The 14,095-nt window shown below is 47.6% G+C and overlaps 1 protein-coding gene across 1 annotated transcript; it reads left to right on the forward strand.

Moving 5' to 3' along the window:
* The first annotated feature begins 234 nt into the window (after positions 1 to 234).
* GRP (gastrin releasing peptide) lies at positions 235 to 13,050 on the forward strand. The gene is made up of 3 exons (XM_052660584.1): positions 235 to 481; positions 6,917 to 7,144; positions 12,938 to 13,050. Exons 1-3 carry the CDS (start codon positions 343 to 345, stop codon positions 12,973 to 12,975), a joined length of 405 nt encoding a protein of 134 aa, XP_052516544.1. The 5' UTR covers positions 235 to 342; the 3' UTR covers positions 12,976 to 13,050.
* Positions 13,051 to 14,095: the final 1,045 nt, after the last annotated feature.

The following is a 14,095-nucleotide window of genomic DNA, read 5'->3' on the forward strand; positions in this document are numbered from 1 at the left end:
GGGAAAGAGAGAGGCGCGCGGGGTACACCCGGCCTTTTCACCCCTGGGCGGGAAGATGGATGGTTTTCGGAGGCCGTGGTCCCAGCGCCCCGGCTCTCGCCACAGGGAGACGTCAGAGCGCTCCGGGCCGCGGCGGAGGAGCCCCCCCCCACGCTCCACGCCCCCCTACCCCGCCCGCCCGGGCTTGCATATAAAGCCCCGGCGCGGCGGCGGCCGGAGCAGAGGCGGGCGGCGGCGGCGGCGGCGCTTCTCCGAGCTCCGGGTCCTGGGCTTGCCTCCGCGGGGAGAACGCGCTCTCCGCCCAGCCTAGCCGCGGCGCTCCGGACGCCTCCCACCGGTACCATGCGCGGCCGCGAGGTCTCGCTCGTCCTGCTGGCACTGGTCCTCTGCCCGGCGCCCCGGGGATCGGCCGCCCCGGTGACGGCTGGCAGAGCAGGCGCGCTGGCCAAGATGTACACGCGCGGCAACCACTGGGCGGTCGGTGAGTGTCCCGCGCGCTCGAGTCCCGGCGGGGCCAGCCCGCCGCCGGCGCGCGTCTCCGCATCTCCCGGCGTTCCTGCGGCTCGGCCTTGGGGGGCTGGGTTTGCTCCGACCTCTCCACGCAAACGCCCACCCTGCCCTTCAGCATCCAGGGAGGCCGTCGGGCCTTGCCGCTGTCTTCCCTCCTCCCCAGGACACCCACTCAGCACGCAGCGCTCCCAAATGCCAGCGATAACCCTCCGTGGGCATCTCCCTGCAGCACCCTTTATCCACTTAATCACAACCCTGTCTGGCACGGTTCTCTCCCCGAACAACTTCGGGGATCCGGGTCCCCAGGGCGTCCCGGAGCCCTGGTCCGGCCCGGCGGCTGCGCCTTTGCGCCTCACAAAGCCACAGGTGTGGGCCCGGGGCGCGGCGCCCACCCCGCCTTTCAGATCCTTTCAGCGCTTGAATCCCACCTCGCTTTGGGGCCCGCCTGAATTTCCTCAGTCTTTTTTTTTTGCCTTGAAGCGATTTTCTTTTCTCTGCCCTTTTCCCTCTTTCCATCTAGCAGGCTCCGCGCTCGGGGAATCGCCCGGTCTCCACGCGGACCCCGCGCCTCTGTCCCCAGAGTCCTGATTTCCCCCGCCTCTCTCGCCCTCTAACCTGGCTCCTTCCCCCTGCCGCTCCGCCTGTAAGTCCCGCTCTCCTGGCTTGGAGGTGCGCTGGTCCCTGCCCGGCGCCGCGGCGGGTTGGACGCCCGGCCGCGGAGCGCGCGCTCGCTGCCTTCCCGGGCCGCCCGGAGCGACCCCGCCGCTTCGACATCACCCCGGAGCCCTCTGCCGTGCGGAGCAGAGGCTCTGGCAAATAATGCAAAGCGTTCGGTTTCCTCCACCCCACAGCCAGCTACAATAACCCAGCCTTTCCCCGGAAGCCAGTCGATCCCTAGAGAGATGTCAGGCGGCGTGTGTGTTTCACGATTCCCTTAGTCATCTACTTAGGAGAGGTGGGAGGGTGTGTTGGAAAGATACCTGCTAATTCAACTCTCAGAGGCGTTACATGATCTCTGTGTGAAGACCGGGATGCGTTTATGGGGTGGGGGTGAGGTTAGAACTTCGGGCGCTCAGATCCCGTGCCTTGTCGGGGTTTCCCGCAGAGAAGCGGAGAGCTCTGGGTTGCAATAGCGCAGTTTTCATGACTACTTAAGGAATTATTTGCCAAGTCCTCAACCCCAGACAGGAAAGTATTTGTCATCTTTGAGGGACAGGGAAGCTTAGGAGCCGGGGTACAGAAAGGAAAGATTGGGATGAGTGAAAAGCCCTGCACACCCAGAGAGGACACTTGGAAGGTATTAAGAAGCCAAACCTAGAATTGATACTGAAACAGCTGGGTGTGTCTGGGGGGTTCTGAAGAGCTCTGGTTCCACAGGCCCTTTACGTCCTGAGACCTTACTGGGCTACGGTTTCATGATCAAAGGACAAACAGGGAGGGGGGAAGAGCTTCTTGGCTTTGAGTAGATGGTCATGCGTCCACCATCAGCCCCTCCTCCAGGTTGGGCAGGTGAGTTCTGCGGTCCCTATATGGTCAATCTAGGTCTACAAACTGTTGCTTTTCCTGTGTCCAGAGAGCATGTCCTAGGGACCATGAACTTACTGAGCTCACTGGCAGGATGTGGGTCTCATCCCACCATTGCTTTGTTGTTTGGGGACATGTCTCATTCTTCTGTTGCATGGTTTTGCTGTAAGCAAGCCTGCTTGGTTTTGTCATTAAGCAAACCTGCTCTCTTGAGTAATCGTGAACTTACAGGGGTCTCCCATATTTTTCCTACTTACAATCCTCTAGTGGGGTTAGCTACTTAATTACCTATTTTGTCCCTTTACTATGTCCCTATCAATACGTAAAAAGGGCTCCTGGGAGTTTAGATCAAGTGGCCGTTGCCTAGTCTGGCCAGCAGCCAATGGGCTGAGAAGGTGGAAACCTCCAGATTTCTAGCCTCTTTTTGCTCATAAAAGAGAGCTAGCAGGAAAGAGAGAGTTAAGTTGTTTCTTTTTAAAGATTAATTTTGGGGACTTCCCTAGGGGTCCAGTGGTGACAATTCCGTGCTCTCAAATTAGGGATCCTGGGTTTGATCCTTGGTCAGGGAGCTAGATCCCACATGTAGTAACTAAGACCCGGTACAGCCAAATAAATATAAATAAATAAATAAAAAATAACAGTGTCCTTCTAATTTATATTGGAGTATAGTTGCTTTACAAAGCTGTCTCAGTTTCTGCTGTACAACAAAGTGAGTCAGCGGTACATGTGCACTTACCCCCTTCCTTTTGGGTTTCCTTCTCATTCCCGTCACCACAGTGCCCTAAGTGCTTCACAGCATGTTCTCACTAGTTATCTATTTGGTACACAATGTCAACAGTGTTTACGTGTCCATCCCCACTCTCAGCTCCTCCCACCCTCTCTTTCCCTCTTGGTATCCATATATTTGTTCCCAGCTCCAAAGTGTGCCGACCACTGGCACCCCAAATTGTCTTATTCTCTTATGTGCTCGCAAACACACTCATTTTCCTTTTTCAGAGTTGTGCAGAGTTGATGAAGGAAAAGAGGGAGGTGATGCAGGGAATCACATTTGAGTTGAAAGTGACTCAACTTTTTCTGCAGTGCGAAGGAGTTTGCTTTGGGAGGATGTGCCTTCTATCAGCCTGTGAGCATTCACAAGCATGAACACCACGCTAGGCTTTCAACTGAGCTTTCCGCTCTAAGTGAATGCCTGTCCTCCTCAATCACTGAAGATATGCAGTTTGGTTTTAATTAAAGCAAACGAAAGCCACATATCGCTGGCCATGAAGAAGCTGTCAGCACAAATTTGCAGGTTTGTCGAATGATTTGCTTCTTCCAGCTGAGAGGAACGTGATGTGGCCGCAGAAAAGAAGTTAGCAGACTGAAAACTTAGCCAGTTCTTACCTGGCTTGATGTTCATGGAAATGTTCTGTGTGTGATGCAAATGCAGGTCAGCACTAATGCTGGGGCCTCCCCCCTGTGTGCCCTTGAAATGTTTCTGGTCGTGGTTCTGACTCTGGTGTGAAGCGTGCCGTGGAAGGTTCCATTCCGAATGCCAGTGCTCAGCCGCAGAACGGTTTACATAACCGCTGTACCAGCCACTGTAACGCAAGGCTGAAGTATCACCTCCCCCCAAAAGAAAGAAAGAAAGAAAGAAAAACCAGCTCTTACACTCAACACTTTCTGTCTTAATAGATATTGCCTGAAGTTAGGATAATCTTCAAGTTTGCAGTTTAAGAAAATTCTTTTCTCTTGCAAACCTGCCATTTTAGTGATATTTTTAAGTGATAAAAAAGGACAAAACCCACCCCCGCCCTAGCGAGGGTTAATTTTTTCTAGTGCCTGTCTTTTGTCTGTGCTGAGATCTCCATTAATGTGATATGGACACATAACAAATGATGATGGGAGAAGAGATGGAAGTGGGCATATCATCCATGTTGTCATGGAGACAATTATTTGGTTGATGGTCACTAGCTAAGTAGTGCATTAGGACCCAGGGGATGTGTGCTTCCCTGGGATGTTATAGGTGGTACACTTTCCTTAGAAAAGGAAAAAGGTCTGTGGTCTAGGGAAGGGAGTCTGAACACCCACCCACCAAAATGGCAAATACTGAAATTCAGTACAGGGTCCCCATAGCTGTGTGTAGCTATGTGCTAGGCTCCGTCATGTCTGACTCTTTGCAACCCCATGAACTGTAGCCTGCCAGGCGCCTCTGTCCAGGGGATTTCCCAGCCAAGAATATTGAAGTGGGTTGCCATTTCCTCCTCCCCTGGCCCAGGGATCGAACCTGAATTTCCTGTGTCTCCTGCATCAGCAGGCGGATTCTTTACCACTGAGCCACCCGGGAAGCCCCCAAAGTCCCAACAGTCTATGTTAAATCATCCGCAGAATGGAGGCCTACGTTAGCCTTCCATTGTAGAAAAGTCACAAAATTACTCAAGCATGACAAAAATGAAGTCCTTTTTGTAAAAAACATCTCCATCGTCCCTCCGCTTCAGTGCCAAGAAGGCCTTTCTCATTTCCAGCATCCTAACTAGATGACAGGCAATGACCAAGAGCAAGAGCGACTGAGGTCATTATTGGGAGCATCAGATTCTAATCCTGCTTTCCCATTATCATGATTCAATTTCCTCCATAGTAATAAAGCCAAGTGACTTGCTACTTCCTGGGAAGTTGTGCAACATAATCATTTTGATGGCTAAAGGCAAGGTTACTTAGTGCATGTCTGGACACCAAGTTCACCAAGCAGATAAGTAGGGAGCCAGCCTTTCAAGAGTCCAGTCCTTCAGTTGGGACAGTGTTCTCAATCGAGTGTTAAAATTGTGTGAAGTGTCAGGCCCTAAGCGACTTGGCAAAGCTCACACTGCAATGCGGGAAAACCTCATTTTCAGGCTTCCCAATGTGCACAGAATCAATTTTTCTGAGTCACATAATGAGTCATGACATAGTGATATATGATCGCCATTCCTTTTGATGATATTAGAAAGCCTTTCGTAAACCTTATCCTTATTTCCAAGCCCCAGAATGATTTCTAACTGCCTTATATTCTTAGGAAGTTCAAAGACACTTGAAAAGCAGTATAATACCGTAGAGTCTGGACTGCGAGCTGATTTGAATCCCAGAATCTTTACTTGCATGTGTGCAACCTTTGGCAAGTCTCATTTTCATCAAATTGATTGGGGTGTGGGTCAAATGAAACAGTCCGCATTTAAACATCCTGTGGACTGTAAGTCACACACACAAGCAATAAAGTCACGGTCTGGGCTTCTCTCTTGGTAGACAGAGCTGTTAGGAAGGAGCCTTGTTCCGTTTCAAGTGGTCTCGGGGTCTATCAATCCCCTTTTCACGGTCTTTGCCTTACGTACTTCTAATGCCAGTCAACCCTAAAGCCACAAAGAGCTCTTTCCTTGTGAACTTTAAATCAAATGCGCCATAGTTTTATTAATGTGAGAAAGTAAAAGTGTTCTAAAACTCAATTACGCAGACTTCCCTGGTGACTCAGTGGTAAAGAATCCACCTGCAATGCCGGAGACTCGAGTTTGATCCCTAGGTCAGAAAGGTACCCTGGAGAAGGAAATGGCAACCCAGTATCCTTGCCTGGGAAATCCTGTGGACAGAGGAGCCTGGCGGGCTATAGTCCATGGGTCGAAGAAGAGTTGGACACAGCTTAGCAATTAAACAACAACAAAATCCAATTACAGAGAAATGAGGAAAATCAACCAGAGAAAGTAAATAAGATAACGTGCGTATATTTAAGCCATGTTAGGAATGCAGTCGTTAAGTTTCATCGCCTTCTGACCCTATGGCTATCCCCATTTGAGTACATGAGTTTTTATGTTTTTAGTGGTTTGGCCTCCTGCATAGCAACTTTTATTTTTTTATGGCAAATGCTCGTCTCTGGAGCTACTGATAGACTTCTGTGACCATTTTAACCTCCAAGAGAAAAATCCTGCATCTCAGTGGCTGAAACGCATTGGCCAGAACTTGTCTTCAACTTATTTTTCATTACAAACGGTAATTTCTAGGCGCAATTTTAGCTTCAGTCTCAGCTAAAATTCTAAGAAAGTCTAAATGAAAAATTCATTTGGTACAGATAAGAGGGAAGTAACACCTTTTCAATCACACAGAGAAGAGCATGGAGACTTTTCAGGAGAAATTCAGAATTGACTGGGGAAGATGTTCAGATGCCATCCTTTAGCTGGGAATAGAATTCTATGCACACAAAGCTGAAGAATTTTAGATGTAGAAGCTTCCTTCCATGTCATGTGACCCAACACGTTCATTTTATGGTTGATAAAATTGAAGGCTGGGGGTGCAAAATGACTTGAGAGAGGTCACCTGGCTAGTGAGCTTCTGAGCCGTGGTTCTGAATTCTGTCCATTCATTAGGGATTTTGATCTGGGAGCAAAATCTGTCAGTTGTTTACAGACTAACTCCTCCTACTAATGAAGTGCAATTTATATCGCATTTAGGAGGAGGAAGCGCAAACACAGTTGGTGCCTTTTTTGATTTCTCGCTCATTCATTCCCCTGGGTTAAATTAGTGGCACGCTGTTGTTGTTTTTTTTACCCAGAGTATATGTTTATCTTATTTTTTATGAATGTGGCATTGAACATCCTTTTTTAAAACTGGGGTGTAATTGACATCCAGTGTTTTGTAAGTTACAGATGTACAAGGTAGTGATTCATAATTAAGGTTATACTTCATTTCTAGTTATTATAAAATATTGGCTGTGTATGGTTTCTGCTTTCGCTGCTGCTGCTGCTGCTAGGTCACTTCAGTCGTGTCCAACTCTGTGCGACCCCATAGACGGCAGCCCACCAGGCTCCCCTGTCCCTGGGATTCTCTAGGCAAGAACGCTGGAGTGGGGTGCCATTTCCTTCTCCATTCTGCTTTTGAACAGGACACTTAATGGGAAAAAAGAGTGTGGCAGAGTCCCCACAACTTCATGAGGAGGAGAGCCTGAAGGAACAGCTGAGGGAGTACGTTCAGTGGGAAGAAGCGACAAGGAACTTGCTAAGCCTCCTACAAGCAAAGGTGGCCCAAGGCCACCAGCCGCCTCGATGGGAGCCCCTGAGCATTCACCAGCCTGCCTGGGATTCCGAGGACGTCGGCAACTTCAAAGACGCAGGTTCGAGACTCAAGGGTACAGAGAACATACCAGGGAGGTGGAGGTCGGGAGAGGTGGGCTGGGGCGGGGGTGGAAGGTGCACGGGGAAGTTGGAAGGAGGGGAACTTTTTTTGCAGGGAAGAACAGAGCTGCTTTTCATGGCGGCTCATGCAGGGGGACGCTGTACACATTCAGAGGGCGCGTGGCCAGTCCCCACGCTAGCTTTTCTTTTCGACGTCATCAATTATCTTTCCTCCTAAGACACTGAACTCCAGTTTAGGAGTTTTGTTAGCCATTGTGCGTTGGTAGAGTTTTTAAATCTACCACATCCTTTCCCAATATTTTGATCGTGAGGCCATAGATTATTTGAATTGATCCCGTGGAACTATAGATATGTTGGTTCATGTGTATATATTTTAAAGATTCATTTATTTGGCTCTGCTGGTGCTGAGCCGCAGCACCCAGGACCTTCGATCTTCATTTCAGACCTCTTTAGTTGCAGTTTGCAGGGTCTCTAGGTGTGGCACGTGAATTTTTAGCCTCAGCATGTGGGATCTAGTTCCCTGACCAGGGATTGAACCCTCGTCCCATGCATTTGAAGACGGATTCTTAACCCCTGGGCCACTAAGGAAGTCCCAATATATGTTTATTCTTTGATGAACACTAGTGGAAGAGCCTTTTACAAGAGAGCATTCTTGTTTGCTACTTCTGATGCAAGTAGCATCAGAATTTGTTCCAAATTTACCTAGTTTGGGTCTCATCTGAATATTTTAAAACTTGGTGAAAATATAAAATTTGGTCAACTAATCCATTCTGTATGTGATTTTACAGAGGACAGGGGAAAATGTTTAAAATGGGCACTGTTAGATGCAAAGACAGTAAATAAGATGAAAGAGAAAATAAAATTTATAGGAAGAAAGCAGGGCAACTGAAAATGAGATGTCTTGTTAACTTTTAAGAAGTTTCCCTGAAATTTATGACAAAGGGCAAAAGTAATCATTGAAATCCTCCCAATAATAATAGCCAAACTAACACAACATTGTAAATAAACTCTACTCCAATAAAAAAGTAATTAAAACGAATAATAACCACTAGTGTTAGTAAGTATTTTCCGTAATCCAAGAGCTTACCTCTCCCCATGTCCTCGAGTGGATGCTCACAGCAGTCTTAGGAGGGAGACTCAGGAAGGTTGTCTTCCTCTCTCCATTTTAAAGGTGAGGAAACTCGGAGGCTGGTCATGCAGCCTTTCATGGGAAAAGCCAGTGGGATCTGCCGTGGACAGTCCGCCGCCGTTCGAGGGGGAAAATGGTCCCTGCTGATCCTAGAGATGAAGGGTGTGGGAGGCAGCGGCAGCCTTCCCTCTTGCTGCCTCTGGTGAAAATAACATTGTGCTTCCCTCGCAGACTGTGGGGAGCTCTCACGCGGTTACCTCTGGCTGATGGCCCCTTAACAGAGGCTCCAGGCTGGCGTGGCCAGGCCTTGGCTGGTCTCTCACGGCCTTTCTGTGTCAGTCTACCGTGGGCTCTCTGTGCTGAATGCAAACAAAAAAAAGGTTATCTGTTGCATTAAGCACCTAGAGAGAAAGTCTCTTCTAGCCTTTGTTCAGAAAGAAAATCTGGATTACATCAACCGATACAGAAATAAGTACCAACTTTGTGCAGAGCCCCAAGGGACTGATTCTCTGGTCCACACCGGTATTATATAAGCTCCCATGTCTGCTAATGAACCACGTGGCTCTGAGGGTTCTGGGATTTGTGATTGACTTCTTGGGCCTTGGCTGACCTGGGCTATTCTTGGTCAAGTGCTTTGCTGGACTTCCCGTGGGTGGATATCCAATAGCAGGGCCTTCTCCTTGGTCAGAAGACTAACCATGATCACCACCATGCTGTTGCTGCTGCTGCTGCTAAGTCGCTTCAGTTGTGTCCGACTCTGTGTGACCCCATAGACAGCAGCCCACCAGGCTCCCCCGTCCCTGGGATTCTCCAGGCAAGAACACTGGAGTGGGTTGCCATTTCCTTCTCCAATGCATGAAATTGGAAAGTGAAAGTGAAGTCACTCAGCCATGTCCAACTCTTAGCGACCTCATGGACTGCAGCCTACCAGGCTCCTTTGCCCATGGGATTTTCCAGGCAAGAGTACTGGAGTGGGGTGCCATTGCCTTCTCCGATCACCAGCATAAAACCCTCTAAAATAGCAAACATGGAAATGGACTTACCCTCACAGAGCATTCATAGAATACCACCTCTCTACACCCCGGCTGCCCAGGTGTCTTAGTGGTAAATAAACAGCCTGCAAATGCAGGAGACCCAGGAGACTCAGGTTCGATCCCTGGGTTGGGAAGACCCCCTGGAGAAGGAAATGGCAACCCGCTCCAGTATTCTTGCCTGGGAAATCCCATGGATGGAGGAGCCTGGCAGGCAGCAGTCCATGGGGTCGCACACAGTCAGACATGACCAAGCACACGTGCACACACACCACATCCGGCCGTGTTATTAATCCACAGTGCCTCACGGTGACTCAAGCAACGGCATCCACTTGGGCTGCTTTACTCCCCCAAACCCCGCTCCGCACAACTCTGGAATGTTTGGGAAAGTGCAACTCCTCCCTTGAGGATCAAAGTTCTTCTGCCATCTTCAGAAGGACATTCTGCAGACTTCAAAAGCAATTGCAAAAGATTAGCTCCAAAAAAGGCTTTGGGCGGCAGTACTATAGGATGGATTGGGTGGGCAGTTACAGAGAGTGGCTGTTTTAAGGGGACGATATTTATCAGTATGCAGTGTGAGCTGAGGAAGTCTTCTTTTTCTAATCAGGCCCTGCTTTCCATTACGTCTCTTTACACTCTGTTCCTCTTTTTACAGTTTCAGAAAGCCCATCTCATTTAATTCCACCTCAGACTGAATAGCTATTGTACACACTGGTCCCATTCTTTTGGACTTATTTCCCAGCAGCATGAAAGACAAATTCAACAGTTAGTCTTTGCAGAGACCAAAACAGTTATCACTTCTCTTACTTTAGAAACTCCACCTCAGTGAAAGTATGTTGATATGAAAATTGAAAACATCCTACAACTATCTTACACAGAGGAAGTACCAAGAGAATCTATTAGAAATCCTTATATCTCTCAGTGTTAGAAAGAAGTTTAATAATTCAGCCAAGCATTATCAGAATTAACAGCAGGACTTTTCTTAAAATTAAAAACTATCCCCATGTTCCCCTCTCCCATTTTAGTAATAAAGCATCAAGTCCCGTTGCCAAACCTCCCAGACCTGGAGTTACAACTGAGCATCTTCCTATGTTTCATGACAAAGATATTTACTTGATTCAGGAAAAGATTTGTATTAATGCACACTGAACCTAGACTAGTATATCATGACCAACAGGATCCAGAACTTTATTAGCAATGATGGCCAATAGTTTCTCAAGGTTAAACCTTTATCTTTTAACTCCACCCTTCTCACAAAAGGTAATGGAGTTTTCCCCCTGTGGTTTCCATAACATGAGACAGTGGTCAGCTCAGCTACAGAGTCTAATCCATAATCCTGGAGGTGGCTGTGGCTTGTCCTGAGTTTCAGCGAAGGTTGAAGCTGGTTTTAGCGGTTCTTCTTGTAATCTGGACCCAGCTCTTTTTATTTTTTCTCCTTCTTCTTCTTTTTCAGCCTCGCATTTTTCTCTTATTTGGTCGACATGGGGAAAGGGACCTGGAGAATGCATTGCAAGGGGTGTTATGGAAAGAAAGTAAATGTTCAAATTTGCCGTCACTTTAATTTTTTTTCCTTTTTAAGTTAGTACTATTTTAATTTCGTTTGGCCTCACCATGAAGTATGCAGGATCTTAGTTCCTGGACCAGGGATGGAACTTGCACCCCCTGCATTGCAAATGCGGAGTCCTAACCCCTGAACCACCAGGGAATTTCCTGCCCTCACCTTTAAGGGACTGCTCTGACTGTTCCGTCAGATCAGCAAAGGGAATAACTTTATTTATTAATATGTGAAATGCTCTAACGGTAGTTCCAAATATCATAAAAACAACATACAACTGAGAATACTAAAAAGCTTCTGATCACCCTGACCGTTGACATGAAGGAGCAGAGTAAAGCCGGCCCCCACCTCAAATACGGTTCCTTCCTACCCCTAACCATGGACCCTCTCCTGCCTCCAGGCCCCTGATTTTCTGAGGTTACACGATTTGTCTTTTTATTGTCACTTTACTTTCATTCTCTTGAGCCAAGCTCTCAGATTCAATATTCTGAGCCAACTCAGGGGACTTCCATGTGGCTTGACCTCGTCTGACCCCTTGTGTGAGCGGTGGCTCATATCACAAATGTATGGCAGCATCTTCAGGCAGGCTGGCAACCCTTAATAGTGCAACCTGGCCTCCTGGAGAAAAGCAAAGCTAATTGGCCTGTGTGGGAATTGAACCTGAGGCCCTGGCTTCATTATCACCTGGTCAAAACAGTCGAGCCACTGAGCAGGTTATCACTGACCTGAGAATCTCAGTAATTCCTTTATTAGGAACAAATGGCTGGTCTGGATGTTGGGGAACCTGAATTGCCGGAGAATCTTGGAAGGTATAATAAGCTCTCAACTGGATGAAAAGTGGATAAAGAGTGCTGTATGGAAACAAAACAAGTGGTCTAAAATCAAAGCTACTCATCCTTCCGTCTTAGTTAATTGTAACAGAAGCCACAACAAGCCAACCACAAGCAGTGTAGAATTGGCAGAAACCCACATTAGCTCCTGTTCCCAAGTTGCCCACACGACTGCCATTTACAGTTATGGGTTTATAATGTGTAATTGTGTAATTCATGAGCTAGCCTTGACTTGTGGAATGAGGCTTTGCCAGAGAAGCAAAGTAGCAATTAAGATTCCACCTTCCCTAGCAATTCCCCCACCCAGCTGCTACTTTAGTAGCAAATTCCTGGAAATAACACACTTACATTTCCAATGTCAGTCTAACTGTACCTGTAAATGCTCTTATCTGTGAAGCAGAAACAGAGTGACGAAAAGGTCGGACTCGTGGTTGCCGAGGGTGGAGGGGGGACGGATGAATCGGGAGGCTGGGATTAGCAGGGGCGAACTGTTCCGCACAGAGCAGGTGAGGCACAGGCTCCGCTGCGCAGCACAGGGAACTGCATCCAACATCCTGAGACAAACTGTAACGGAAAAGAGCAGGAAAGCAGAATGCATGTGTGTGTGCAATTGCTGGAGTGCAGAAATTAACACGTTATAAATCAACTACCTTTCAATAAGGTACATTTTTAAGAAAAGTTTTTTTAAAACTCTGTGAATATACAGAAAACTTTGTGAAAATATATGTGACTACATTTGTGTAGTCACATCAGGACGTAAAGTAAGCTAATATACCAAAAAGACCTGAAAATAAAGCGGCTCCCCAAAAAGAGGAAGTTAATTTCCCTCTAGGGGGACAGCTGTGGTCCTAAGTATTAACGTGCTCAGAGTCCCCTGGAGGTCTTGTGAGAGCACAGATCACTGGGTCCCATTCCCAGTACTTCCAGTTCAGTAGGCCTGGAGAAGGAAATGGCAACCCACTCCAGTGTTCTTGCCTGGAGAATCCCAGGGACGGGGGAGCCTGGAGGGCTGCCGTCTGTGGGGTCGCACAGAGTCGGACACGTCTGAAGCGACTTAGCAGCAGCAGCAGCAGGTCTGGGGCAGACCCACGAACCTGCCTTTCTACCAAGCTCCCAAGTGATGGTGTGTTGGGAACGGATTTACTTTGTAGTATTAGACTTCAGCATCGCTAACTACACCTGCTTAACTCTTCCTAATATTTTTTAACGTGGACTCTTCACTGCAGGTTCTCAGCATGAAGGAGGGAACCCCCAGCTGTACTGACAATGACAATAGCCGCCTCCCTCAAAGAAGCAAAACAAAACCCTTAAGGAACTGCGTTCTACGGGCATCCATTCTACTGGATCATCAACAGATTTCCTTTGTGCAAAATACTTAACTATTCTTGTACCTTTCAACTTTGACTAAAGTCATGATTTTCAAGCAGCATCTTCCGGTTTGAACTTGTTTGCTGTGAAAAATTGTCCATAAAGAGTCTTCTAATTAATGTTCTTTACATCTAGGCTATCTATTAGATTCCAGTCCCCAACCTGTTACCAGTCACAATAAAAGCTTAAACATATTGTCCAAAGGGCAGGTAGTTCTCTTATTTTAGTTCCAGATAAGAGGGAGTGATTAGCACTGAGATTAACAAACAGCTTGGGACTTCCCTGTGGTTAAGACTCCACCCTCCCATGCAGAGAGTTCAGGTTCAATCCCTGGTTGGGGAACTAAGACCCCACTTGCTGCAGGGCACAAACACACGCACGTGCCCCAGAAAACAACAGCAAAAAAGAAACAAGCAGCTTGATAATAAACTGGTATGCTTACAGATGAAGGTGGGCTGAATTTTTAGCTTTTCCTTCTGAAAGCCAATTTATTGATGAATATATATATATATACTGAATCCTTTATAGATGCCATTATTAGAAGCACAGACGTGCTTTATCGTTACCAGTGGATGGGCTAGGTTGAGCATAGAGGCTGGCCTTTTTTATCATGTAATAATTCCCATTTTTGCAGCCCTTACCATGACCAGGTATTTGGTCGATGTTACTGATATTCTCCTCCTAAAAGTTTCGTAAGCTGAGATTACTCTTCTCACTTAGCCAAGGAAACAGGGAGTCAGGTCAGCTGACTTGCCCAAGGTCACACAGTCAAGGGAACGGGGATTCAAACTTCTACAGTCATCGGATATTCTGTAGCATTTCACAGTGTTTCTATTACCTCATTTTGAGGCCCTCTGCCAGGATATTTAAGCCTAGCAAGTAGCACCATTTCTTCAATATTCCACCGCCCGTCTGGGAGAGGTAGTCCCCGCAGCCAGATTTACTCAGCTCCACGGCAGAGGAAGAAGACAGGCTCCCCAAGAGCCCCTTGATTCTCAGAGAACACGGCCTGGCAG

Source organism: Budorcas taxicolor, chromosome 22, assembly GCF_023091745.1.
Source record: "Budorcas taxicolor isolate Tak-1 chromosome 22, Takin1.1, whole genome shotgun sequence".
Classification (NCBI taxonomy): domain Eukaryota; kingdom Metazoa; phylum Chordata; class Mammalia; order Artiodactyla; family Bovidae; genus Budorcas; species Budorcas taxicolor.